The sequence below is a fragment of the Hippocampus bargibanti genome, linkage group LG06 (assembly GCF_051943395.1).
Source record: "Hippocampus bargibanti isolate YZ-2025 linkage group LG06, ASM5194339v1, whole genome shotgun sequence".
Lineage (NCBI taxonomy): Eukaryota > Metazoa > Chordata > Actinopteri > Syngnathiformes > Syngnathidae > Hippocampus > Hippocampus bargibanti.
The window spans coordinates 29,219,802-29,245,276 of NC_142739.1; the positions used below are offsets into that span (position 1 = coordinate 29,219,802).

At 35.8% G+C, this 25,475-nt stretch overlaps 3 protein-coding genes across 4 annotated transcripts in view; all 3 read right to left on the minus strand.

Annotated features, from left to right (window-relative positions):
• ncapd2 (non-SMC condensin I complex, subunit D2) overlaps positions 1-2,651 on the minus strand; it is a 35,237-nt gene extending 32,586 nt beyond the window's left edge. For both annotated transcript variants that reach the window (XM_088998904.1, XM_088998905.1), the window contains exons 1-4: positions 2,535-2,651; positions 2,095-2,214; positions 802-877; positions 10-68 (exon numbers count right to left, since the gene is read on the minus strand). In XM_088998904.1, coding sequence (XP_088855030.1) covers positions 10-68; positions 802-877; positions 2,095-2,212 — 253 coding nt within the window. In that variant the 5' untranslated portion in view covers positions 2,213-2,214; positions 2,535-2,651. The remainder of the gene's footprint in view (positions 1-9; positions 69-801; positions 878-2,094; positions 2,215-2,534) is intronic.
• Positions 2,652-4,575: 1,924 nt separating this feature from the next.
• ing4 (inhibitor of growth family, member 4) lies at positions 4,576-9,883 on the minus strand. Its single transcript, XM_088998412.1, has 8 exons — positions 9,817-9,883; positions 9,329-9,400; positions 7,847-8,013; positions 6,398-6,512; positions 6,210-6,321; positions 5,975-6,119; positions 4,727-4,788; positions 4,576-4,641 (listed from the first exon to the last, which is right to left on the minus strand). The coding sequence occupies exons 1-8, from the start codon at positions 9,851-9,853 to the stop codon at positions 4,602-4,604; spliced, it is 750 nt and encodes a 249-aa protein (XP_088854538.1). The 5' UTR covers positions 9,854-9,883; the 3' UTR covers positions 4,576-4,601.
• A 1,174-nt stretch (positions 9,884-11,057) lies between these two features.
• nop2 (NOP2 nucleolar protein homolog (yeast)) lies at positions 11,058-25,403 on the minus strand. Its single transcript, XM_088998578.1, has 16 exons — positions 25,309-25,403; positions 24,416-24,530; positions 24,287-24,329; positions 24,121-24,188; positions 22,491-22,786; positions 21,140-21,368; positions 20,086-20,285; positions 18,752-18,841; positions 18,167-18,254; positions 17,944-18,084; positions 16,512-16,651; positions 14,346-14,435; positions 13,217-13,339; positions 12,175-12,272; positions 11,788-11,927; positions 11,058-11,694 (listed from the first exon to the last, which is right to left on the minus strand). The coding sequence occupies exons 2-16, from the start codon at positions 24,519-24,521 to the stop codon at positions 11,297-11,299; spliced, it is 2,250 nt and encodes a 749-aa protein (XP_088854704.1). The 5' UTR covers positions 24,522-24,530; positions 25,309-25,403; the 3' UTR covers positions 11,058-11,296.
• Between the last annotated feature and the right edge of the window lie 72 nt (positions 25,404-25,475).

Consider the following 25,475-nt stretch of genomic DNA (forward strand, 5'->3'; position numbering starts at 1 on the left):
AATTCTAACCTTGCAACAGTAAATCCAGAGTGTCCTCTTTCACGTGCGGCTCCAAAGATTTGCCATGCCTTTAAAAGTCAACAGCAGGAGTCACGTATGTTACATGGAATCATGCTCACTGCATTGTGCTTTTACAGTCACTCTCCTTAAAGGACAACCGAAAACTCCGGACAGGTTACATCCATAATTTGTAAAATCACTTCAAACGACTTCTACTGAGCGCATTTTATAAAGATTCCACCGCATATAGCTATATTTTACGTTTTAAGACTCGTGCTGAATATTCAGGAAGTCTTGTTTTCGAGTTGATGACGAGCCCATTTACAACAGAGCTTGTGCGCCATCTTGTGCGTTTTTCTGGGGGCTCCTTTGGAGTCCAGACGTCTCAAATTGATACGGAAGGACTTCTTTAATCGATTTCAAACATTTATGCTTTCCTCTTCAGAACTATTAGAATCATATTCATAACTGGATGAGTAACAAGAAAGCCTCTTCTCCGAATCTGAAGTCTCTGAAGCCATTGTTTTGATTCTGGAGCAAGGCAGTGTGCGACCCATAGTGACGTCACGAACAAGGGGGCGGGACTTTCTGAATCTGCCCAGTTTTCGAGCTCATTTTGTGGCAGTTTTTGGACACTTCAAATCATTTGAATTGGTGTTTTGCATTTAACTAAAAATATCTGCCTACGTGTTTTGGCTATTTTAGATGCTATAAAAAGTTTTTCTGATGTCAGTTAGGAAAAAAAATGGTGTCGGTTGTCCTTTAACTCACCGCATCCTATTGCAACGACCTAACACTTACTGTAATACACTGTAGGCTGTGTCAAAGTGTTCCAGAATGCACAAAGGACCCTGGCTTCTCAATGCAGTCTTAAATTCTGAGTTAAAAGGGGCAAAAAATATAAGATTGAGAACATTTTTAAACATTAGGCTGTAGTGAGAATCGTCGTATATCATCGCATTTTTGTGAAGTACGTCATGTTTTTTTGGTGGGATCTTCCAAGCTATGCAGCTTATGATGACATATTACACATTTCCCTCCATGCTGGTTCTTCAAATTTCCGAATACGAGAAACGGGGAGAAAAAAATGGATTGAAATTTGCGCTGTTTTTGCTAACACTACAGTTTATAAAGGTGAGTAGGTTGTATTTTTATAACTCATAGAAGTGATATAATAGATATTTTTCTCCATAACTGCCAAGTTTCAAGCAAAAAGAAGCATTAGCATATATATATATATATATTTTAGAGCTCGGAATTTTCTTTCCTAGTATTCAGTGACAGCCATTTTGGATTTCTGACAAAAAAATCTGCCTGCATTCGATATTTGTTAATTTATAGTTTGAATCTTTTCTTGTTTTTTGTTCTCGTTTAGAATTTCAAAAGCTTTCCAGTGGTACCTTAATCGTTAAGATCTGCCAAACATTAAGAAAGTTATGATAGTTTAAACTGTAATAAAGAACTCAAAATCCCATTATTTCCTTATTATTATCCTGCCAACCCTGGGTCGCTCCTTCAGCCAGAGACTGTTACACGCACGCAGCAAGGAGAGGTACCACCGCTCGTTCCAACCAACTGCTTTCAGACTTTGCAATTCTCAATAATCACATGTGGGAAAAAAATGGACGCTTGTACTGTAAATATGGCTTGATGCAATACAGCTACATATATCAATATGCCTTTCTTGACACTTGCACTATGTACAGTTTTTTTATGAAACGGTTTTGCACATTTACAGTATACATCACAGTCTGCTGACATTTTTATTTTACTATGCTTAGAATATCTTGTTTTTCTATCTTTTCACACACCCCAACCCCTTCAAATTGCTGCTGTGGACTGCAAATGTCTCCATTGTGGGACGAATAAAGGTTTCCTGATGCTGATATGTCATAGCACAATAATCTATACATTATTTTAATGCACTTTAATATGGTATTAGAAAAAAGTGTGATGAATTACACAATACATACACACAATACAATACATTGTATTATGGAAAACTTTTGTCACATCCCTACATAAAGTGACGTTTGCGGTAATTTAGTAAGTACGGTTACAAAGCTTTTGTTTATTTCGAAGATCATCACTCACTGTGAAGATGGGCCGGTAGTTGTTTTGGGGAAACCACGTCTCGCACGACGTATTGGTTTAGCCCACCGGTCTTGACCAAATCACCCACGCACACGGGCACAAAAAATTCCCACGACATGACTGTGGAAGAAAGAAAATAAAACCGTCAAGGCTCCCGCTTACGTCACCAATTGAAAGCACATTTCTTTGTTCTCGCTTTTTGAACTTATTGTTTAAATGACTCTACATATATAAACTAAAATTGGGTAAAAACGTAACTGTAAGAGGAGCTTGAAAAGCCCATTTCACCAAAAGTATTTTGAAAACAAGTTACATGCGTCACTGGTGAACCTCGTATGCTAACTAGCCTTGAGCTAATGCTGTAATAGCGACATAAATAAATTCAATTCATTATTATTGCGCAAAAGACTCGCTGTCCAAGTGTTAAACAACCAATTTACCTTTGAAACTCGCTCTCACGTTCGCCGCGACGTCGACCGGAGGAGGCGAATATATTTTTTAATCTTTTGGTCCGCACTTCGCAAACTGTGAAAACGCTCTCGGGTTTTCAAATTTCCAGCACATCGCGCCAAACGGTAGGAGCTCCCGTGACGTCATATACATGCGACGTTGCCTCGAAAATTTTAAAGCGACGTAAAACATCGCCGTCTATTGGTGTAGAATGTCGATGTTGACAGTAAATTGATGAATTGACGCGGTTTTACGCAGAATGCCCTTTTAATATAAAATACCGTAATAGTCAAACGTAATATCGATTTTCTACGGCATAAAGTACGTATATACTGTATACATAATTTCATCAACATAGTGGATAGGTTGAAAGACATACAATTTGTATCAAGCAAAAGAAGGCTCAAAACTCTAAAAACACTAAGGAGTATTTTTATAATAATAATAATAAATTTAATTTCTAAGCGCCTACCAAAACTCTCCAGGACACTTTACAGTCACGGGATAAGAACTTTTTTTTGTGTGCAGGTGAGCATCGGCAGCCACACGCACCAGCGTTCACTCAACCCGGAAGTAACTCAAATGGATAGAAAAATAGGTAGCTAAGACATAGCTAATAATAATAATAATAATAATAATAATACATTTCACTTACAAGCACTCTTCAAAACTCTCAAACTTCAGTCACAGGACATGTTAAATAACTAGCTAGCCAGCTAGATAGCTATATGTACAACTCTTTCAATCATCGGTGAGGAAGGAAATCTCTGATAATTCTTCCGACTATAGTGGGAAAAATAAACACACAACAGAAATGAGTTTGAGGTAGTAGCTGTATTCGAATGATTGATAACACAGTCACCCCCTCCCCCCTTTTTGTAGTCATGTTCCAGCTACATCGATGACACTTTTTACCACATGCCTCGCATTCGATCAAAGATGCTAAAATAAAAATCATCACTCCCCCAAAGAGATGATTTATGCTTTCAGGATGCAGCATCTGATCTTACCTGGAAAATAATTTTGTTCTCTATGATGTCAAAATAAGAACTACAGTGAGACCTCAACTTACAAACTTTTTGTCTTACAAACGTCAATTTTCTGAAAATTAAACTTCATAATAAGCACTATTTTCATAATACACACCCACCAAGGCTGGCGGAGTGATCTTCGGCGGAAGCACACGACCGAACAGCACCAGAGGTTAAGTTACCAACAGTCCTTATGGAAGGTGACTCTCCTTCCATAAGCCATCAACAACCATCAAAAAGGTAAATAAAACTTTATTTTACAACACAGTTTATTTCTTTAATTACAGTCCTCATGTAATGCGCCTCTCTTTCCAAACAGCAATTCCCTTTGACCTTCGACCTCCAACGCCATTCCATCAAGCCATAAATGATGTAAATAAAGTGACTTTATGATACAATGCAGTGTATTTCTTTCATTGCAATACAATAGCACATTTATTATAATAAGGTATGTTGTGTGTAGTTTTAAGGCTTATTTAGTTGAAAAGTATATTTTATGGAAACCCGGGAACGGATTATTCCCATTTTAATGGTTTCCTGTGGGATTTTTTTTTTTAGATACACACTTTTCGCCTTACACACTCTGTCTGAGGACTAATTAAGTTCGTAAGTTGAGGTCTCACTGTATACAACAAAGAAAAAAATAAAGATAAACGACGGGCACGTTGTTTTCAGATGAAATATTTTTCACATTTGAATAAGTAGTAGTAGTAGTAGTAGTACCATGCAGATTGAAACCATTATGCAATTTCGGGCAGTTGTAGTGTTTATTATTTTAACAAAACGTTTTTTTAATGAAAATCTATAAGAGCACCAATGTAACTAAGAGAGAAAAAAAAACAGTTTTTAAATACACCTGAAACCATAAATTCTTCACAAACACGGCATCAAAAATCAAAACAAGGCAAAAATAAAAAAAAAAAGTGGGGGAAGCACCACATGTTAAGGTAGATGATAAAAAAAGAAAGAAATGCACTAATCCACAAAGAACAACAGATTCGTGTTTTTTTTCCCAGTACAACCGTTTCATTTTCTCTTTCTGTCTTGAGAGCAGCGCGGACAATACCTGTGTGAAGACAAAAAAAGACAAAATAGATTGCAGGAATAGTCAGCAAAATTTGAAGTGTAGGGTTGATTTCGTTTTTTGTTACCATTTGCCTCGTGGTTTAGTTGTCAGACCGACGCATGCAAAATGGAACCACTCGATGGAGCACTGGAGAAAAAAAAAATATATATATATATAAAAAATGCGACTTTAGTGTAAAATGGTGATATAGTGATACCTCGGCTTACGAACGCTTTAGCGAACAAACTTTTCGCCTTACGAACGTTAAATTCACGAGAATATAATCTTGGAAAACAAACTATTTTTCGGGAAACACACGGAGCGCCGCAATGTGCCGTTCGTGAACGAACGGGTTTTTGGAGAAAGCGACACACAATGCATTTTGGGACACTTGGTTTGGTCTGTAAACATCGTGTTGATGGCGAAATTAGATGGAAAAGACATAAATAACGCGATGGTGAATTGTTGTGTGTTGCACCAAGACTACTATTTGATACTAGTTGACACAAATTCCCAGCAGAAAAATCAGACCAATTCCAACGGAGCTTGGGCGCCATCTTGTGCATTTTCTGGGACGCTACATTGCAGTCCAGACGCCTCAAAATGAGACGGAAGGGCTTCTTTAATCGATTGCAAACATGTATGCTTTCCTCTTCAGAACTATTTGAATCATATTCATAACTGGATGAGTAACAAGAAGGCACCTTCTCCGAATCTGAAGCCATTGTTTTGATTCTAGACCAAGGCAAGACGTCCTGGCGTGACGTCACGAACAAGGGGGCGGGACCTTCTGAAACTAGCCATTTCCGATTTCATTTTGAAGTAGTTTTTGGACACTTAAAGCCATTTTTATTGGTGTCTTTCATTTGACTAAAAGTATCAGCCTGTGTGTTTTGGGTATTTTAGATGCTGTAAAACATTTTTCTGATGTGAGCTAGGAAACAAAAAATGGTGTCGGTTTTCCTTTAAAGCACTTTATGCAAAAAGCTATCCATTCCACCAAGCCATCAACGACCATCACAAAGGTAAATAAAACGACTTTATTATACAGTACAGTTTATTTCTTTAGTTACAATACCACAGCACATTTATTATACATAAAATAAGGTCTATTGCGTGTAGTTTTAAGGCCTATTTAGTTGAAAATTATGTTTTATGGGGACCTGGGAACGGATTATTCTCATTTTAATGGTTTCCTATGGGAAATTAATATTTGGAATACACACTTTTCGGCTTACGCTCACTTTCCGGGAACCAATTAAGTTCGTAAACCAAGGTATCAGTGTACATTCAAATCAACCAGTTATCAAAGAGAGAAGAAAAGACGACTCACATCAGTGTTGTCGCAGCCGATCATCTCGCCATAAGACACCTGATGACAAAGACAGTAGGTGGGCTCGTTTGGGTCCACCGGCATGTCCAGAACATCGGATGGGTGGACGTTCCCAAAGTTGGTGGAGGGGCTGTTAAATTCACCCCTGATAAAAAAAAAAAAAATATCAACGGAATAAAATGAACGCCAAATGTGACAAAATAGCAAAGTTCAAAGGTTAAATAAATAAACGTACGTTTGAAGGAGTTTGACTTTCTTCTGCGCGCTCTTCGGACTGCCGTCTTCATCGGAACTCTTGACTTTAGATCTCGTTTTTGCAGTTTTCTTCTCCTTATGTCTGGTGTCCACTGGAATGACACAAACTTTTTCAATATCTACCCGAGCGGATACGAGGAAGCATCCAGATTGACTCAGCGCACAAACCTTTCTTTCCTTTACTGGAAGTGGAATCATAATCGGTGCTCTCGATTTGTTTTTCCTTCAGGTCGGCTTCAAAACGGGCCAGGTCCGTGTCCAAGCGTCTTATGTGCTTGTCCACCTAAACACAAAAGTGTGTGTTACATTCAAGCAAAATATGTTAAAATGCAGTGATACCTCAGCTTACGAACTTAATCGGTTGCCAGAAAAGGCGAAAAGTTAGTCTGGCGAACATTTATTTCCCATAAGAAACCATTAAAATGACAATAATCCGTTCCCAGGTGCCCATCATGCATTGTATTTTGTACATCTGCCCTCATTTCAAGTTCATATAACTCCAGACCCATAAAAAAAACTCAATATTCAATGGGTCCTGGAATTTGAGTGACAATGACATGCTTCATGTCACAAAGAGGATACAGCAAGTGCTGAAGAATGAATGACTCTCTGTGTTTGTGTTGTCATATGATTTGTCATTTCTTGACTTCAAGATGGCGCCGCGAGAGTGGCTGCCTTTCCAGCAGCTCCTGTGTTTTGTTTTTCTACTTATTTCTATCCTTTCCTCTTCCTTTCATAATTTTGCTGCTGTGTTACTTCCGCTGGCGCGAATGGTTGCCGCTGCTCACCCGCACACACAAAAAAAAGTTATTATCCCGTGACTGAAAAGTGTGCTTGAGAGTTTTGAAAGGTGCTTAGAAATTAAATGTATTATTATTATAAAAACATAATTTTCTACTACATAAGTATTAAAACTACACAAAATATACCTTATTTTATGTATCATAAATGTACAATTGTATTGTAATTAAATAAACTGTACTGTATAATAAAATCATTTTATTGACCTTTGTGATGGTCGTTGATGCAGTTGCTTCTTGATGATATCCAAGCGAAGTTGCCGCGCTTTCTCACCGATAATACCCTCACTCACACTGTCCCCTGCTAGCTGCTTTTCGGCAATCCAAATTAGCAGAAGTTTTTCAACTTCTTCTATTGGCTGAGCATTGCTTAGACAACACGGAAATACCCTTAGCCACACACACACGCACCCTTAATAGCTTCCTTGTTCCTAAGGATTGTAGCAACGGTCAACTTAGCGTCATGCTAAGTCACACAAACGCACACCTCGTATGTGTTTTTCGATGATCTCCTTCTTCTGCACGACCGTCATTTTCTTTTGTGTCCTCTTTGGCTTAACACTAGCCTGTGGTGGGGTCTTTTTCGGTCCCATAATAGCAAAAGTACTCCACTCGATAACAAACCACAGCTGCACTCAAAGTAAAGGGGTTGACGAAAACTAGTCCGCCAGCCAAGATTATATTCTCGCGAATTTAATAGTCATTAGGCGAAATGTTTGTGACCTAAATCCTTCGTAAACTGAGGTATCACCGTGCTGACGTATCGGTCCACGACCAAAAAAAATGAGTGTGACCCGCTTTGAAATGATTCACGAACCATCTCGTAGGTCTGCATGGCCAGTTGCACCTTGTCATCGCCAAACTCTTTGCATTTGCTGTACGACTGCTGGATTTGCCTCAGTATGGACAGTTTTTGCTCAGAGGAGAGAGTGCGAGCATTCGACGTGTACTCTTTTGCCAGGGAGTCGATCTGTCCTTTGAGATCTATGGAAAATAGCCAGATTTTAAAAATCACACCGACCCAGTTCATGTGTAGATCCCTGAAAAATATGTGCAGTGAGAAAATGGTTAAAGAAAAAATATATATATATACATACACTTTTTAATTAAATCACATAAATATGAACAGCTTTTCAAACTCACATGAAGCACAATGAATAATTTAGTGGACAAAGGCAAATAAAAGTTGACGTTATAGTTGAAGAATACATTTTGAAGATGGAACATTCATTGTACGGTGATACCTCAGCTTACAAACGCTTTAGCTAACAAACTTTTTGCCTTACGAACATTAAATTCGCGAGAATATAATCTTGGCATACAAACTAGTTTTTGTCGGACGAACCAAACCACACAGTGCCATGGTGGCTGGCGGACCACCTATCCACACCCTCTTTGAGTGCAGACGTGGTTTGCTATCGAGTGGAGTCGTTTTGCTGTTATGGGACTGAAAAAGACCCCACCACAGGCTAGTGTTAAGCCTAAAAAGACATTAAACAAAATTACGGTCAAGCAGAAGGAGATCATCGAAAAACGCAAACGAGGTGTGCGTTGGTGTGACTTAGCATCCCAGTACCAGTATGCTAAGTCGACCATTGCTACGTGTGGCGAAGGGTGTTTCGGGGTTGTCTAAGCAACAGTCTCAGGCAATAGAAGAGGTTGAAAAACTTCTATTGATTTGGATTAACGAACAGCAACTGGCAGGGGACAGTGTGAGTGAGGGTATTATCGCCGAGAAAACACGACAACTTCACTTGGATATCATCAAGAGGCAACTACATCGACAACCAGCACAAATGTAAATAAAACGACTTTATTGTACAGTAAAGTTTATTAATTTAATCGCAATACAATAGCACATTTATTATACATAAAATATGGTATATTTTGTGTAGTTTTAAGGCTTATTTAGTAGAAAATAGAGTTTTGTGGGGACCTGGGAATGGATTATTCTCAACGTTAATGGTTTCTTATGGGAAATAAATGTTTGGCAGACTAACTTTTTGCCTTAGACACACTTTTTGGGAACCAATTAAGTTTGTAAGCTGAAGTATCATTGTACAGTATTAGCTTTTTTTAAGACACCAACAACATGGGGCACCTATCATGGGGAAAAAAATATTTTGCTGCTATTGCTACAGTGTAATGATACAAATAGAGATAATTGGCGAGAAATAAACGCGTGTGAATAAGTGAAAGGCCGCTGACAAAAATCACGTCTTGTAATTCATTGACAGCACTTCAGCAATTGGACACATCCAAAACGATTATGCGTCGGTGTTTTCCACATCAAACCCACCTTCTGTGCGTTGATCTAAATCCCTCATCAAATTGAAGTTTCTCTGCAATTCGAAGGGCAAATTCTCTATGCCTGGCGTGACACAGAAAATTACGGTTACAAAGCTTTTGACACAACATGGCGACAAAAAATAAGCAGGCAAAACGAGCTGGCTCCCGTTCATTCTCAGACCGAACGTGCCGAAGTCCTTTTTTTTTTAATAATTCATACCAAATACCATAATCGATTTCCCCTCGTATTTATGCTTATAGGCTCTGTTGATAGACTAAACACGAGGAGTTTAACCCGTGTCGCCATTTCGGTGCATTTCCCTCCACTGCGACAATCCAGCAAATAGACCGAGCCGCACTGCGTCGAACGAACGAAGAATACATAAAAAAGTTCACTTCAGTCCTTTTTTCAATATCACATGAACGAGAACATATTCTACAACTGTGGCGCTTTTCTAAAGGGTCGCAAATGTATTTGGGATCGATAAATGAGCTTACTGTCCAAATAATGCTCCAAATACATTCCCGCCGCCATCTTGGAAAATGTAAACAACTCCGCTTCCGGTCAGCCGCGAGGTCGCCTCCTGATTGGTTGTTTCCACAAAACTGACGCCGGGGAAGATTGCGGTTAAAAAAACGTAAACGTCGCCATTGTTAAAAAAAAAAACAGCAAACGTCGCCATGTCGAAAGTTGCAGAAATACTATTTAAAAGCGCATAAACGGTACACGTCTTCGGATGTCTTTGTTTCCAATTAACTTTAAAATCGTTGGGAAGGAGAACGATTTTCGCCCCCAGGATCCCGAACATGCCCCCTGTATGTTTTCCTTGTGGATTATCGCCAGGTTGGGGATATTCGGGATGTATAAACCGGTTTTCTTGAACCGTTCACATCAAAATCTCACATAGATAAAGTATGAATTGACGTGAACACCCTCATTGAGTCGTTTTATTTACTTATTGTTGATGTAGTTGCCTCTTGATGAAGTTGCCGTGCTTTCTCTGCCATAATACCCTCACTCACACTGTCCTCTGCTAGCTGATTTTCGTTAATCCAAATCAACAGAAGTTTTTCAACCTCTTACTTCCTGACACCGCTGCTTAGACAACATTGAAACACTCATAGCCACATGTAGCAATGGTGAATTTAGCATACTGGTACTGGGACGCTAAGTCACACAAACGCACACCTCGCTCGTGGTTTTCGATGATCTTCTGCTCGGCCGTCATTTTCTTGTGACCTCATCGGGTTAACACTCGCCTGCGGTGGTGTCTATTTCGGTCAAAAAAAAAAACAACGAAAAAGTACTCCACTCGATAACAAACCATGTCTGCACTGAGTGCACTGAAAGAAAGTGGGTGTGGAAAACTAGTCCGCCAGCCATTGTGGCGCTCCGTGTGTTTCCCGAAAAAGTACTTCGTATGCCAAGATTATATTCTCGAGAATTAAATGTTCGTTAGCTAAAGCGTTCGTAGGGCGACGTATCACTGTATGTTGATAGTGTACGGTTGACTTTATTGCATTTGAGTTTTGTATTGTACTACAAACATGTACTGTGCTTCTTTATGCATCTCCTGTATTGTGTTCCACTAAATTTGGCTTTAAATAAATATTTTTTTTTGTATTCATACACATGTAAATTTCACAATCCATGCAGGGTTCGCTACATCACTGTTTTTTGTCTATCGCGGGTGTGATAAACGAGGGAGTACTGTAAAAATGAGAAAAATGAATAAAGGTGGATGTTGAATGAAGTTTATGTAAAAACAAACACTGCAGAATGATACAAGAGCCTCTTTTAAAAACATTATGTCAGTTTTTATACAAGGAACCTCATTCACGGACTGTATTTAAGTCAAAGGTCAAACCGGATTGCTTTTTTTTTACACTACAAAAAAAAAATGCTTGTTTTCGGAGTTATCGTTTGTGACGAGATATTGTTTGATAGCTTTGAAGTTTTTTTTTTTGTAAACATTTCTTACGATCTGTCTTGTTTCCGTTTCCACTTTTTGTTGGCCATATTCTTCTTTGCCATTCGATTTTTTGCATTCATGGGTCTTTTCGCCTGCTTGGTCTGCTTCTTGCCAAAATTGCTCCAAGTCTTCTTGCCAGATTTCGGCTTCTCTGTCGCCGCCGTCGCCGCTTTGGCGTCTTTTCCCGTCGCAGCCTTTTCGTCCATTTTGGCGATTTTGGCTTTTTTGGGTCCACCGGGTGAATTCTTTTTGCCTTTCGCTTGGAAATGAGGCCCTTTCTTGGATGCTATTCCGTTTGTTTTAGCCTCCTTTTTTTTCTCTACGACCTTGCCGGCGACGCCCGTTTTGGTTTTGTCCTCTTTTTTCACCTCCGTTTCCTCAGCAACGTCCGCCTTTTGTTTTTCTGTATCCAGGACACGAAAAAAAAAATAACGAATTTACTCATTAATTCGAATTCGGAAAAGTCAGCGTGCCGTGAGGTGAACGTGGGGTTTACCTTCTTCCGGCGCGCTTGCCGTCGGGATGACGTTGGAGAACTTTTTAAACTTGGCCACAAAGAAGCCGTCCATGTTGTGAGAGTGCGGGTAAAAACGCCGGGTGAGCCGCAGAGAAGGGTGGAAGCGACGCACGTTGAACCTGAATAAAGATTACAACGCGAATAACCATAAGAAAATAAAATACGATTGAAATGTTGACTTTTTAAAACAACATCACAGGTGTCAAAGTCAAGGCCCGGGGGCCAAATCTGGCCCGCCACATCATTTTATTCGGCCCGTGAAATTCCAAGATGGCTGCTATAGTCCGAAGCAAATTTCCAATTTTTTTTAATGTAAACCACAATAACAGTCATTATTTTTGACTTATTTTTTCAATGTCTTGTTACCTGGTGAAGCCCTCCTTGCCAAAATCCAATCCGGTGGGAACCAATTTGACATTGCGTTTCTTCAACACGTAGTCCACCACCCATTCGTTCTCCTCCATCTGGCGCCGGAATTTTATTTTGGTTAGGCCAACCACATTTGCTTATAATAATAATAATCATCATCATCATCATGATAATAAGAATAATAAAAATAATAATACCAATAATATCCTGTGACTGTAAAGTGACAGAGAGTTTTGAAAAGCACTTAGAAATTAAATGTATAATAATAATAAAATAATAACAATAATAATAATAAATAATAATGATAATAACACATAATGAGAATGATAATACACATAACGATAATAATAATAATAATGATAACAATAATAACAATAATGATAATAACAATAACAACAACAACAACAATAAAAATAATAATACCAATAATATCCTGTGACTGTAAAGTGACATTGAGGGTTTTGAAAGGCGCTTAGAAATGAAATGTATAATAATACTACTAATAATGATAACAATTACACATAATGATAATGATAATACACATAACGATAATGATAATAATAATAATAATAATAATAATAATGATAACAATAATAACAATGATAATAATAACAACAACAATAATAATAATAATGATAACAATTACACATAATGATAATGATAATACACATAACGATAATAATAATAATAATGATGCTAACAATAATAACAATGATAATAATAATAATACCAATAACAATAGTATCCTGTGACTGTAAAGTGACCTTGAGAATTTTGAAAGGTGCTTAGAAATGAAATGTATAATAATAATAATAATAATAATAATGATAACAATAACAATAAAGATAACAATAATAATAATAATAATAATAATAATAATAATAATAATGATAACAATAACAATAACAACGATAATAATAATAATAATAATAATAACGATAATAATAACAACAATAATAATAATAATAATAATAATAGCACATTTCATTCAGAAACGCTTTCCACGAACTCTCTTTCCGGACGATAGGAGGAGACAAACCATGACGGAGCAGGTGCAGTAGACCAGATAGCCGCCCGAAGCGGATTCGGCGTTGACCGAGTCGATGGCGGACAGGAGCAACTCTTTCTGCAGGTGGGAGGAGCGCATGATGTCGGCTTCGCTCTGATGGGAAAAGCCACAAATAAATAGATGAATTAATAAATAAACAAATGAAAAAAAAACACACAAAAAATATAAAAATACTAAATATATAATAAATAGATAAATAAAAAAATTAAACCCGTTAATAAGTAACCAAATGATTAATAAATAGACAGATAAATAAATACATAATCAAACAAATAATAAAAATATTTAAAAAAAAAGAAAATATGATAAATACATAAATAGTAAATAATGAATAAAAACCCAAACATAAATAAACAAATAATAAATAAAATGATATATACTGTAGATAAACAATCAAAGAACAAAATCAATAACCAATTATTTAAAAAAAATAATGAACATATTAAATAAACTAGAAAATAATAAATAAAAAAGTAAATAAATAAAAACATAATAGCTAAACAAATGATAAATACATGATAAATAGACAGATAAATAAATAAACAGATAACAAAATATTTAAAATAATACATGTATAATAAATAAAAAGTAAATAATAAATAAACAAATCACAAGTAAACAAATAATAATTAAATGATAATTACATAAATAAATAAACAAACAAATTTAATTTCATTTATAAGGATCGAGTTTTGCTTTGCAAAATATGAAATTTTAATAAAAATATCTGGCTTTAAATTGCAGCCAAGTTAATGTGACTCATCCTTGTTAAAAAGAATATTTTTTTTGTAAAATTCTGTCATTTTTGTCCTGCATTTTCTAATCTGATCTTAATCCGAAACATTCCCTGTGATATTTATGACACTCCAAATAATTATATACTTTTGTTACATAATTGTCACGTCATGATTATTATCATTATTATGATTTTAAACAGTAACTACAGTACACCTTGTTGTGAATTATTTTGTTTAACTTTAATTAAAAAAAAAAAATCAAGAAAATGTTGCATAATAATAATTAAAAAAAACAATAATAATAATAATAATAATCTGTCCTAAAATCCATATATTCGAGAGTGAGTAGCGGTTTTGTTTACCTTGCTGGTCTTCACAACGGGATCCTTCGCGATGACGCCTGTGCCCGAGCACGGAGCATCCAGTAGCACTCGGTCGAAGCCCCCCAGCACCTGCGTTTTCCATCAAGTCTCAGCGTACGACCATCGGGAGCAACGTTTTAAGAATTCGAAGACAATTCACCTTTGGGAAGCACCTCCCATCGTAGTTGCACACTAGTGTGTTGGTGACCCCCAGACTTTCATTTATAATAATAAATAATCAATCATAAATAATGTAAAAATAAATAAATAATGAATCATAAATGAATAATAAATTAAATAATTAATAAATAAATAAAAAATATTAAATAAACAGTAAACAAATAGTAATAAATAAATAATAAATACTAATAAATAATAAATAATTAAATAATGAATAAGAAATAAATAAAAATATTAACAACAAAATAAACAATAAACAAATAGTAATAAATAAATAATAAATACTAAATATCAAATGCCAATTAAACAATAAATAATAAATGAATAATAAACAATAAATACTAAATATACAGTAATATAATGCAGTGTGCCTTATATTTGGAAAACTTTCATTAATAATAATAATAATAATAATCACCTTTGGGAAGCACCTCCCACCATAGTTGTACACTAGTGTGTTGGTGACCCCCAGACTTTCATTTATAATAATAAATAATCAATCATAAATAATCAATTATAAATAATAAATTAAAAAAAATAAAATAATAATGAATCATAAATGAATAATAAATAATTAATAAATACATAAATAATATTAAATACCAAATAAACAGTAAACAAATAATAAATACTAAATATCAAATGCCAATTAAACAATAAATAATAAATGAATAATAAACAATAAATACTAAATAAATAGTAATATAATGCAGTGTGCATTATATTACCTTCCATTAATAATAATAATAATAATAAAAATAATAATAATCATAATCACCTTTGGGAAGCACCTCCCACCATAGTTGCACACTAGTGTGTTGGTGACCCCCAGACTTTCATTTATAATAATAAATAATCAATCATAAATAATGTAAAAAAAAATAAATAAATAAATAATGAATCATAAATGAATAATAAATTAAATAATTAATAAATAAATAAAAAATATTAAATAAACAGTAAACAAATAGTAATAAATAAATAATAAATACTAATAAATAATAAATAATTAAATAATGAATAAGAAATAAATAAAAATATTAACAACAAAATAAACAATAAACAAATAGTAATAAATAAATAATAAATACTAAATATCAAATGCCAATTAAACAATAAATAATAAATGAATAATAAACAATAAATACTAAATATACAGTAATATAATGCAGTGTGCCTTATATTTGGAAAACTTTCATTAATAATAACAATAATAATAATAATAATCACCTTTGGGAAGCACCTCCCACCATAATTGTACACTAGTGTGTTGGTGACCCCCAGACTTTCAGTTATAATAATAAATAATAAATAATCAATTATAAATAATAAATTTTAAAAATAAAAAAAATAATGAATCATAAATGAATAATAAATACATAAATAATATTAAATACCAAATAAACAGTAAACAAATAAATAATAAATACTAAATATCAAATGCCAATTAAACAATAAATAATAAATGAATAATAAACAATAAATATGAAATAAATAGTAATATAATGCGGTGTGCATTATATTACCTTCCATTAATAATAATAATAATAAAAATAATAATAATCATAATCACCTTTGGGAAGCACCTCCCACCATAGTTGTACACTAGTGTGTTGGTGACCCCCAGACTTTCATTTATAATAATAAATAATCAATCATAAATAATCAATTATAAATAATAAATAAAAAAATAATGACTCATAAATGAATAATAAATAATTAATAAATAAATAAAAAATATTATACCAAATATATATACATATATTATTATATACATATAATATATAAAATATACCAATATATACCAAATAAACAGTAAACAAATAGTAATAAATAATAAATACTAAATATCAAATGCCAATTAAACAATAAATGAATAATAAACAATAAATACTAAATAAATAGTAATATAATGCGGTGTGCATTATATTACCTTCCATTAATAATAATAATAATAATAATAATAATAATAATAATAATAATCACCTTTGGGAAGCACCTCCCGTCGTAGTTGCACACCAGCGTGTTGGTGACCCCCAGACGGTGGATGTTGCCCACGACGCTTTTCAGTCTGTCAGCGTTGGCGTCGTTAGCCACGATCACGCCCGTGTTTCTCATCAGCTGGGCTGCGGTGGGGAGAAAACACATTTCGCAATGCGCAAAATTCATGCTCGGCTAACGTTTCAGGTGATGTGTTAGCATTTAGCTCACAGAGTTTTGTTGAACAAAAGTTTTGGTGTTAAAAATGCTGTTTTTGACAGTAAGGGCTGTCGCAACCTAATTTTGTGATTTGACGTTCCGTATCTTGAAATTTCTTTCGTAACGAGGCTATATTTTCCTTTTGAGGCTTTTTGCACCGTACTTTCCGGTGTATAAGGCGCACCCAAACGCCTTCACTTTCTTCAAAAGCTGCCTTATAATCCGGCGCGCCTTATATGTGAAGTCATATTGAGCCGCAACAGGTCTCGCAACGACTGTCAGAAGCCACCAACTCCACCACCCCCGCCAAAAGAATACATAATCAATAATTACTAAGTAATAACAAATGATAAATTAAGAATTAATAAATACTAAATAACAAATAAATAATAATATAATGTGGTGTGCCTTATGTTAGGAAAAAAATCATTAATAATAAAAATGAACAAACAATGAACAATAAACAATGAGAAATAAACAATAAAAAATAAAAAAAACAAAAAAACAATAAAAAGACAATACTAAATAATAGATAAATAATAAATATTACAAAATAAGAAATAAAAAATGAATACATGATAAAGATAAATTATAAATAATAAAAAAATAATAATAAAGATAAATAACAAAGAAATTATAATAAATAAATAAATAATAATAGACAATAAACAACAAATAAGAAATACTAAATAAAAAATATTAAATACCAAATAAACAATAAAAAAATAAATAACTAGTCATAGATAAATAATAAATACTAAATATCAAATGCCAATTAAACAATAAATAATAAATAAACAATAAATACTAAATAAATAGCAATATACTGCGGTGTGCCTTATATTTGGAAAACTTTCATTAATTATAAAAATAATAATAATAATAATACATTTAATTTCTAAGCGCCTTTCAAGGACATTTTACAGTCATGAGGCGCGCCTTATATACGGAAACAGTTTGAAAATACACCATTCATTGGGGGTGCGCCTTATACACCGCAAAATACGCTAATAGCCAATAGCAGAGCAGTTAGAAGCATGTTGCGTTCAGGAACATTTCGTCATTTTAAAATTTCATATGAAGCGACATTCCTAAGCCAAGGTACCACAAAACTAGACTCCATATAATCAGCAACCCAACAATAATAAAAAAAAATAGTTTATTTTGAATATCGTGCTCCTTTTCAGTGATTTCACCTCTAATAAACTCCACCCCTTACCGATATAAGTGGTCTTTCCTCCCGGCGCCGAGCTCATATCCAACACGGACTCCCCCTCTTGTGGCGAGAGCGCCATGACCGGTAGAAAACTGGAGGCGCCTTGGAGCATGTACTGACCAGACAGGTACTCCGGAGTGGCACCTGGGTCACAAAATGGTGACCAAAAGTCTTACCAAACACGTCCGTCGGCGAATAAAATGTCATCACGTGAGGGTAAACGTACCGATAGGGACGGAGGAGTCGTAAATGACTAAACCCACTTTGGACCACTTTCCCAGTGGATCCAAGTTCACTCCCCTGTTGATCAGGGCCTTGGAAAAAAAAAATAATCATATTTATTAAAGAAGCAACCAACTACAGTAAAGTCTCGTTATATCAATATTCAAGGGAGTCGGAAAAAATATCGATATAACCGGGACTATCGATATATCCGACCCTGTTTGCATGTAATTTTCTCAGTGCGTGCATAGAAATAGTATCGATATAACCGGGACTATCGATATATCCGATATCGATATAACGAGACTTTACTGTAATTAACTACAGTGATACTTTGGTTTACGAACTTAATTGGTTCCCAGACAGAGTGTGTAAGGCAAAAAGTGTGTGTCCCAAAAATTAATTTCCCATAGGAAAACATTAAAACAAGAATAATCCGTTCTACTTTCTAATTTTCTAAGCCTTAAAACTACACAAAATATACATAATTTATAGATAATATATAAACAGAATAGTTTGTAAGCCAAGGGGTTCGTAAACCGAGGTATCACTGTACTTGATTCATTAATTAAGTCATAAATAAATAAACCTGAGCGAGGTCCCTCCTCCTGGTTTTCAAGGTGTTGGTCCGTATGGTGACTGGTCTGTGAATTTCATTTGCCTCAAGGAACTCCACCAGCTGCGAGGGACAAAAACATCTATTGAAAAATTTCCCGCGATCGATCGAAAAAAATACAGGTAACATCCAACTTACGACCGGCTCGACTTACGACCACAACCTCCAGATTCCATTTTTAACAATTTAAAGGGGGGAGTTTGCGAGTCGTTTAACCTCTGAGTCTCTACTCAACATTTTGAATGGATTTCAACTTACGACCATTTTGACTTACGACCGTTTGATCAGAACGGAAGTCGGTCGGTCGTAAGTCGGATGTTACCTGTATTTGTTTTTGGTGTGTGTACGATGGTGCCTTCACCTCCGTGGGAAAATCTATTAGCTGGCTATCTTGTTATCTAGCTAGCTACTGTATCTATTAGCTATCTATTCCCTGGCTAATAGATATCTATTCGCTAGGTAGCTTGCTATCTATTCAAGTTACTGCCGGGTTGAGTGAACGCTGGCGCGTGTGGCTGCCGCTGCTCACCCACGGACAAAAACTTATCCTGTGATTATATAATTTCTAAGCGCCTTTCAAAACTCTCAAGGTCACTTTAGTCACATGATCAGTTTTTCTGTGGGTGAGCAGCGGTAGCCACATGGGCTAGCGTTCACTCAACTCGGCAGTAACTCGAATAGATAGCAAGCTACCTAGCGAATAGAGAGCTAATAGCCAGCGAATAGATAGCTATTAGCCAGGGAATAGATAGCTAATAGATACAGTAGCTAGCTAGATAACAAGATACCCAGCTAATGGATTTTCCCACGGAGGTGAAGGCACCATCGTACACACACCAAAAACAAATACAGGTAACATCCGACTTACGACCGACCGACTTCCGTTCTGATCAAACGGTCGTAAGTCAAAATGGTCGTAAGTTGAAATCCAAGTAACTCAAATAGATTGAAAGCGAGCCGGCTAGTTATTAGATAGCAAGCTTGCTAGCCAATAGATAGCCAGCTAACCAGCTATTACATAGCTAGCTAGCTGGATAGATAGCCAACAGATGTCCAGACAGCTAGATAATAATAATAATAATAATAATAATAATAATAATAATAATAATAATAATAATAATAATAATACTACATTTGTCAACAAATCTTCATTTTTTGCTTGTAATAATAAAGATAAAGTAATTATAAAAATAAAATAATAATAATAATAATACAAAAAAAATAAAAATAAATAAAAGACATAAATAATAATAAATAAAAATAAAAAAAATACAAATAAAATAAAATTTTATCTCTCATTTTCTCACCTCAGAAAGAGGGAAGAGCTCGATGAACTTCTCGATGAGGAAGTCATTGTAGCTGTAGTAGGTGCAAAGATCCTTTTTGAGCAGAGCCAAATACTCCTTCCTGGCTTTGCCCGCCTCTCTTTTCGACGCAAAGTTAGAAAGGACGTCAATGTTGTCTTTGATCCTTTGAAGGATCGACTTCAAGTCGACGGGCAGGATTCCTGTTTTGTGCCGAACAAGTAGAGTGGTTGTATCAGTAAAAATAAATAGCGATAGAATAATAAAAAATATATCTAAATATATCCATAAATATAAAAAAAAACAGAGATGCTAGTTGTGAACGCAATGAAAACGTGCACATTTTCAAGCTTGGTGAAAAACATGCCAAAAGTTTAAACATTTGTACTTTTATTTTCTTAACAGATAACATCACATACCGGAAAATACGGTAATTAACTCATTCACTGCCATTCATGCTTTTTTTTAGGAATTGAAAATATGACGTAGAGTGCAATTCCTGTTGTTTCATGCTTTGGTGCCGATATAGCGCTGGCCATGGCCTCTGGACATGTTTTTTTTTTTCCTTTCCACAAGGGGTCAGCATTTGCCTTTTGTCCATGGTAAGTGTTTTTATAATAATACTAAGAATAATCCATTTCATTTAGTTAGCTAGAGCTAGATAGATAGCTAATATCTAGCTAGCACCTTTCAAAACTCTCAAGGTCACTTTGCAGTCACAGGATAAAGTTTTTCTGTGGGCGAGCAGCGGCAGCCAGAAGCACCAGCGTTCACTCAACCCGGAAGAAACTCAAATGGATAGAAAGCTAGCTAGCTAGCTCAGAGATAATAATAATAATAATAATAATAATAATAATAATAATAATAATAATAATAATAATACAGTTAATCCTGATCCAATTGACTATTTGAATAATAATAACACATGTTTAAATAAACAAGCAAATAAATAGATTAACTGATTAATCAATTAATTGGGGGGAGGGGGGGGGTGTCAAAATGAAATATGGCTGTCTGCATGATGTAATAAAAAGCAACTTGGGGTCACTCCACTCACCTTCTTCTTCCGCCTTAGGAAGCCTGAATTGATCCATGTCGTCGATATTGGTCTGTATCGTTTCTTCTTCTTCTTTTTCATCTGATTTCTTCTCGCCGCCTTTGACGCCGTCGTCGTCACTGTCCTCCTCCTCATCTTCATCTTCATCATCGTCGTCGTCGTCACTCTCGAGCTCCATCGTTTGCTCGAGCTTCTTTTGCTTTTTGGCGGCGCGCTCAATGGGAAGAAGCTTGAAAAAAAAAAAAATCAATTAAAAATAAAAATAATAATAATAATAATACATTTCATTCAGAAGCGCCTTTCAAAACTCTCAAGGTCACTTTACAGTCAGAGGATAGGTTTTTGCTAGATAGCTAGCCACCTAGATAGCGCTATAGCTTAAAGCTAGCTAAACAGCTATATAGCCAACAGCTAGCCAGCTTACAGCAAGTCAGCAAATAGCTACCTAGCTAGCTAATAGATAGAAAGTAAATTGTGAATAGATAGCCAGATAGCCAACAGCTAGCCAGCTGTCTAGCTAATGGATAGAAATAAATAGCTAATAGTCAGCCAGATAGCCAGCAGCTAGATAGCTAATAGCTACCTAGGTAGCTAATGGATAGAAAATAAATAGCTAATAGTTATCCAGATAGCTGGACAGCTAGCCAGCTAATAGCTAGCCAGCTAACCAGCGAGCTAATAAATAGCTAATAGATAGCTAGATAGCCAACAGTTAGCAGCTTACAGCCAGTCAGCTAATAGCTACCGAGCTAACTAATGGATAAAAAAATAAATGGCTAGTAGTTAGCCAGATAGCCAACAGTTAGACAGCTTACAGCCAGTCAGCTAATAGCTACCGAGCTAACTAATGGATAAAAAAATAAATGGCTAATAGTTAGCCAGATAGCCAACAGTTAGACAGCTTACAGCCAGCCAGCTAATAGCTAACCAGTTAGTTAATGAATAGCTAATAAATAGCTAATAGATAGCCAGATAGCCAACAGTTAGCCAGCTTACAGCCAGTCAGCTAATAGCGACCTAGCTAGCTAATGGATAGAAAATAAATAGCTAATAGTTAGCCAGAGAGCCAACAGATAGATATATTACAGCCAGCCAGCTAATAGCTAATCAGCAAGCTAATGAATAGCTAATAGATAGCCAATAGATAGCTAGCTAGCCACCTAGCTAGCTCTATAGCTGATAGCTAGCTAGACAGCTATATATCCAACAGCTAGCCTGCTTACAGCCAGTCATCTAATAGCTAGGTAGCTATTAGCCGATGGATAGAAAACAAATAGTGAACAGTTAGGCTAAATGTGAGAAATGTAAAAAAGTAGCAAAACATCAAATGGCCACGTTCTGTTTCACGTACCTCCTCTTCGTCACTTTCCTCTTCATCAAGTGCGCCGTAATCATCGATCATTTCTTCATCATCATCATCTTCCTCCTCCAGTTCTTTCATCACCGATTGCGTCTTCATCTTTGCTTGCTTCTTTTTTGCCTTTGCCGCCACCGGCTGTTCAACTTCCTCTTCCTCCTCTTCAACTTGCTCTTCGTCGTCTTCTTGCTCCCAATGTTCGTCGTCGCTATCATCCTCGCTCTCTGCTTGATCCAGCTTGCGCTTCCTCTTGGCCGGCTGCAGCCATTTACTGTTCTCGTCGGTGAAGCCTTGCGGGAGATAAAAAGCCACGTACGGAATACGGAATTTCAAAACAGAATCTATCAGAAAGGATAAAAACGTCAGCTCAACACACAAAGAACAATTATTCCAATAAAGTGATACCTCAGCTCACGAACTTCATTGGTTTCCAGAAAGTGTGTTTAAGGTGAAAAGTTCGTCATCCAAACATTAATTTCCCATAGGAAACCATTAAAATGAGAATAATCCGTTCCCAGGTCCCCATAAAAAATAATTTTCTACTAAATAAATCTTAAAACTACACAAAATATACCTTATTTTATGTATAATAAATGTGCCATTGTATTGTAATTAAAGAAATAAACTGTACTATATAATAAAGTTGTTTTATTTACCTTTGTGATGGTCGTTGAAGTAGTTGCCTCTTGATATCCGAGTAAAGTTGCTGTGCTTTGTCTGCAATAATACCCTCACTCACACGGTCCCCCGCGAGCTGTTTTTCGTTAATCCAAATCAACAGAAGTTTTTCAACTTCTTCTATTGCCTGAGATGTTGCTTAGACAACACGGAAACACCCTTAGCCACACGTAGCAATGGTCGACTTAGCATACTGGGACGCTAAGTCACAGAAACGCACACCTCGTTCGTGTTTATTGATGATCTCCTTCTTCTGCTCGACTAATTTTCTTTTGTGTCCTTTTCGGCTTAACACTAGCCTGTGGTGGGGTCTTTTTTGGGTATCCGAGTTACTTAGCTATCTATTAGCTAGCTAGCTTTCTATCTCAGTTACTTCCAGGTTGAATGAAGGCCTAGCTAGCTATCTATTAGCTAGCTATCTTTCTATCCAAGTTACTGGGCTATCTATTAGCTAGTTAGCTTTCTATCTCAGTTACTTCCGAGTTGAGTGAAGGCCTAGCTAGCCATCATTTAGCTATCTATTAGCTAGCTAGCTTTCCATCTCATTCCCTTCCAGGTTGAGTGAAGGCCTAGCTAGCTATTTGTTAGCTATCTATCTTTCTATCCAAGTTACTTAGCTATTAGCTAATTAGCTTTCTATCTATTAGCTAGTTAGCTTTCTATCTCAGTTACTTCCGAGTTGAGTGAAGGCCTAGCTAGCCATCATTTAGCTATCTATTAGCTAGCTAGCTTTCCATCTCATTCCCTTCCAGGTTGAGTGAAGGCCTAGCTAGCTATTTGTTAGCTATCTATCTTTCTATCCAAGTTACTTAGCTATTAGCTAATTAGCTTTCTATCTCAGTTACTTCCGGGCTAGCTATCTTTCTATCCGAGTTAAACTAAAGCGTTCGTAAACAGAGGTATGACTGTAGTTAACACCAAGAGGACTGTACAATGCTTTGCTTACCCTTTTTCTTCTGTTCCTCAACAGCCCCTTTAGCCTCCGTCAAATTGTTGGATGCTCTTTTTAAGTTCCTGTGAATAAAAATAAATTGTAAAAAAAAAAAATCACGATACAAATAATGCACATGAATACATTGTACAGTCACGTGATGAATCCAATCACAGCTAACCTTTTCCTGGCTCTTCTCGACAGACGTTTTGGCTGCGACTCATCTGCAGAAAGGCATTTGTATTACGGCGGATATATGATCACAATTATTATAATATAATGATTATTAAAAAAAAAAGCACATAGTCACCATCTTTGATGAACTTGGCTAACTCCGTCTCAGCGCCTTTCTGCTTTCTGGCTTTACGGCCGGGACCTCGCTTCACCTTGTTGGTGGGATCCAATTTACGGCCCATGATTGCACGCTAAAAAAAGAGCAAAATATTCAAAATACACGGCGCATGGGCAAAATAATAACCAATGAAGGCGCAGTTTCTTTGTTCAAGAATATAAGAGCTCATATTGTGTGCTTATGTTAAGTCATTTTAACTTTAAAATGTCTGGATTTAATTGACTATAGATTTGAAATGCAATTGCCATGCAACAATTCCACTGGTTACATTCTAAATAGTTAAATTACGATGCGGCAGTTGGGATATAATTTTGAAACTAGATACAGATTAATCGATTGAGTGAGTTGCTTGTTCTGTTGCCACAAAGGGACATAAGTCTTCTTGTGCCGGTCCCAATCCCGGATAAATACGGAGGGTTTTGTCAGGAAGCAAATCAAACTTCTAAAGATGGAGGACACTGATTTGCTGTGGCGATCCCTTAAAGGGAAAAGCCCAAAGGAAAAGATACAGATTAATCGATTGGTGTATCAATCGGGAGTATATAAAAAAGGAAAAACACGGAACACTCCATCGCAACGTTGTAGACTCATATCACCCCAAAATCGAGTTAATTTTACGCCGTGAACCGAATTGTCCACATCATTTATTCACCTCGTTTTAAAACTCACTACAAGACACCATCTGACAGAAAGTGTAAATTAATCGTGCAACGTTAGAGGCTTTCGCCATTTACGAAACATTTAACTATAATCGCCATCATTTCAGCACCCCGCAAACATCAAAATATCCAAATGTGTTATAAAAACAAACGAGTTATATGCCACAAACTCAATAAGTACATTTCACTTACGTTTTATCCGACTTCTGATTACAAGTTGGACAAAAGCGCACACGTGAATTTCCCGACACGTTGTAGATGAACTTCCGGTGCATAGTCATGACGTTGCAGTGAGCGAATACTTTTCTTGCGCCGACACGGTCAATTTTTTTTGTCAGATAAGAGACATAATATTTTAA

Coding starts and splice junctions, on each gene's coding strand:
- ing4 (XM_088998412.1), bottom strand. CDS start 9,853: ATGGCGGCGGGAATGTATTTGGAGCATTATTTGGACA. Junction 8,014..9,328: donor TTTAGATCAACGCACAGAAG/GTGGGTTTGATG, acceptor TATTTTCCATAG/ATCTCAAAGGACAGATCGAC. Junction 6,513..7,846: donor CCATGCAGACCTACGAGATG/GTTCGTGAATCA, acceptor TTTTGTGTTTAG/GTGGACAAGCACATAAGACG.
- nop2 (XM_088998578.1), bottom strand. CDS start 24,521: ATGGGCCGTAAATTGGATCCCACCAACAAGGTGAAGCGAGGTCCCGGC. Junction 14,436..16,511: donor ACGGGAGGTGCTTCCCAAAG/GTGATTATTATT, acceptor TGGAAAACGCAG/GTGCTGGGGGGCTTCGACCG. Junction 13,340..14,345: donor CCGTTGTGAAGACCAGCAAG/GTAAACAAAACC, acceptor TTTTCCCATCAG/AGCGAAGCCGACATCATGCG.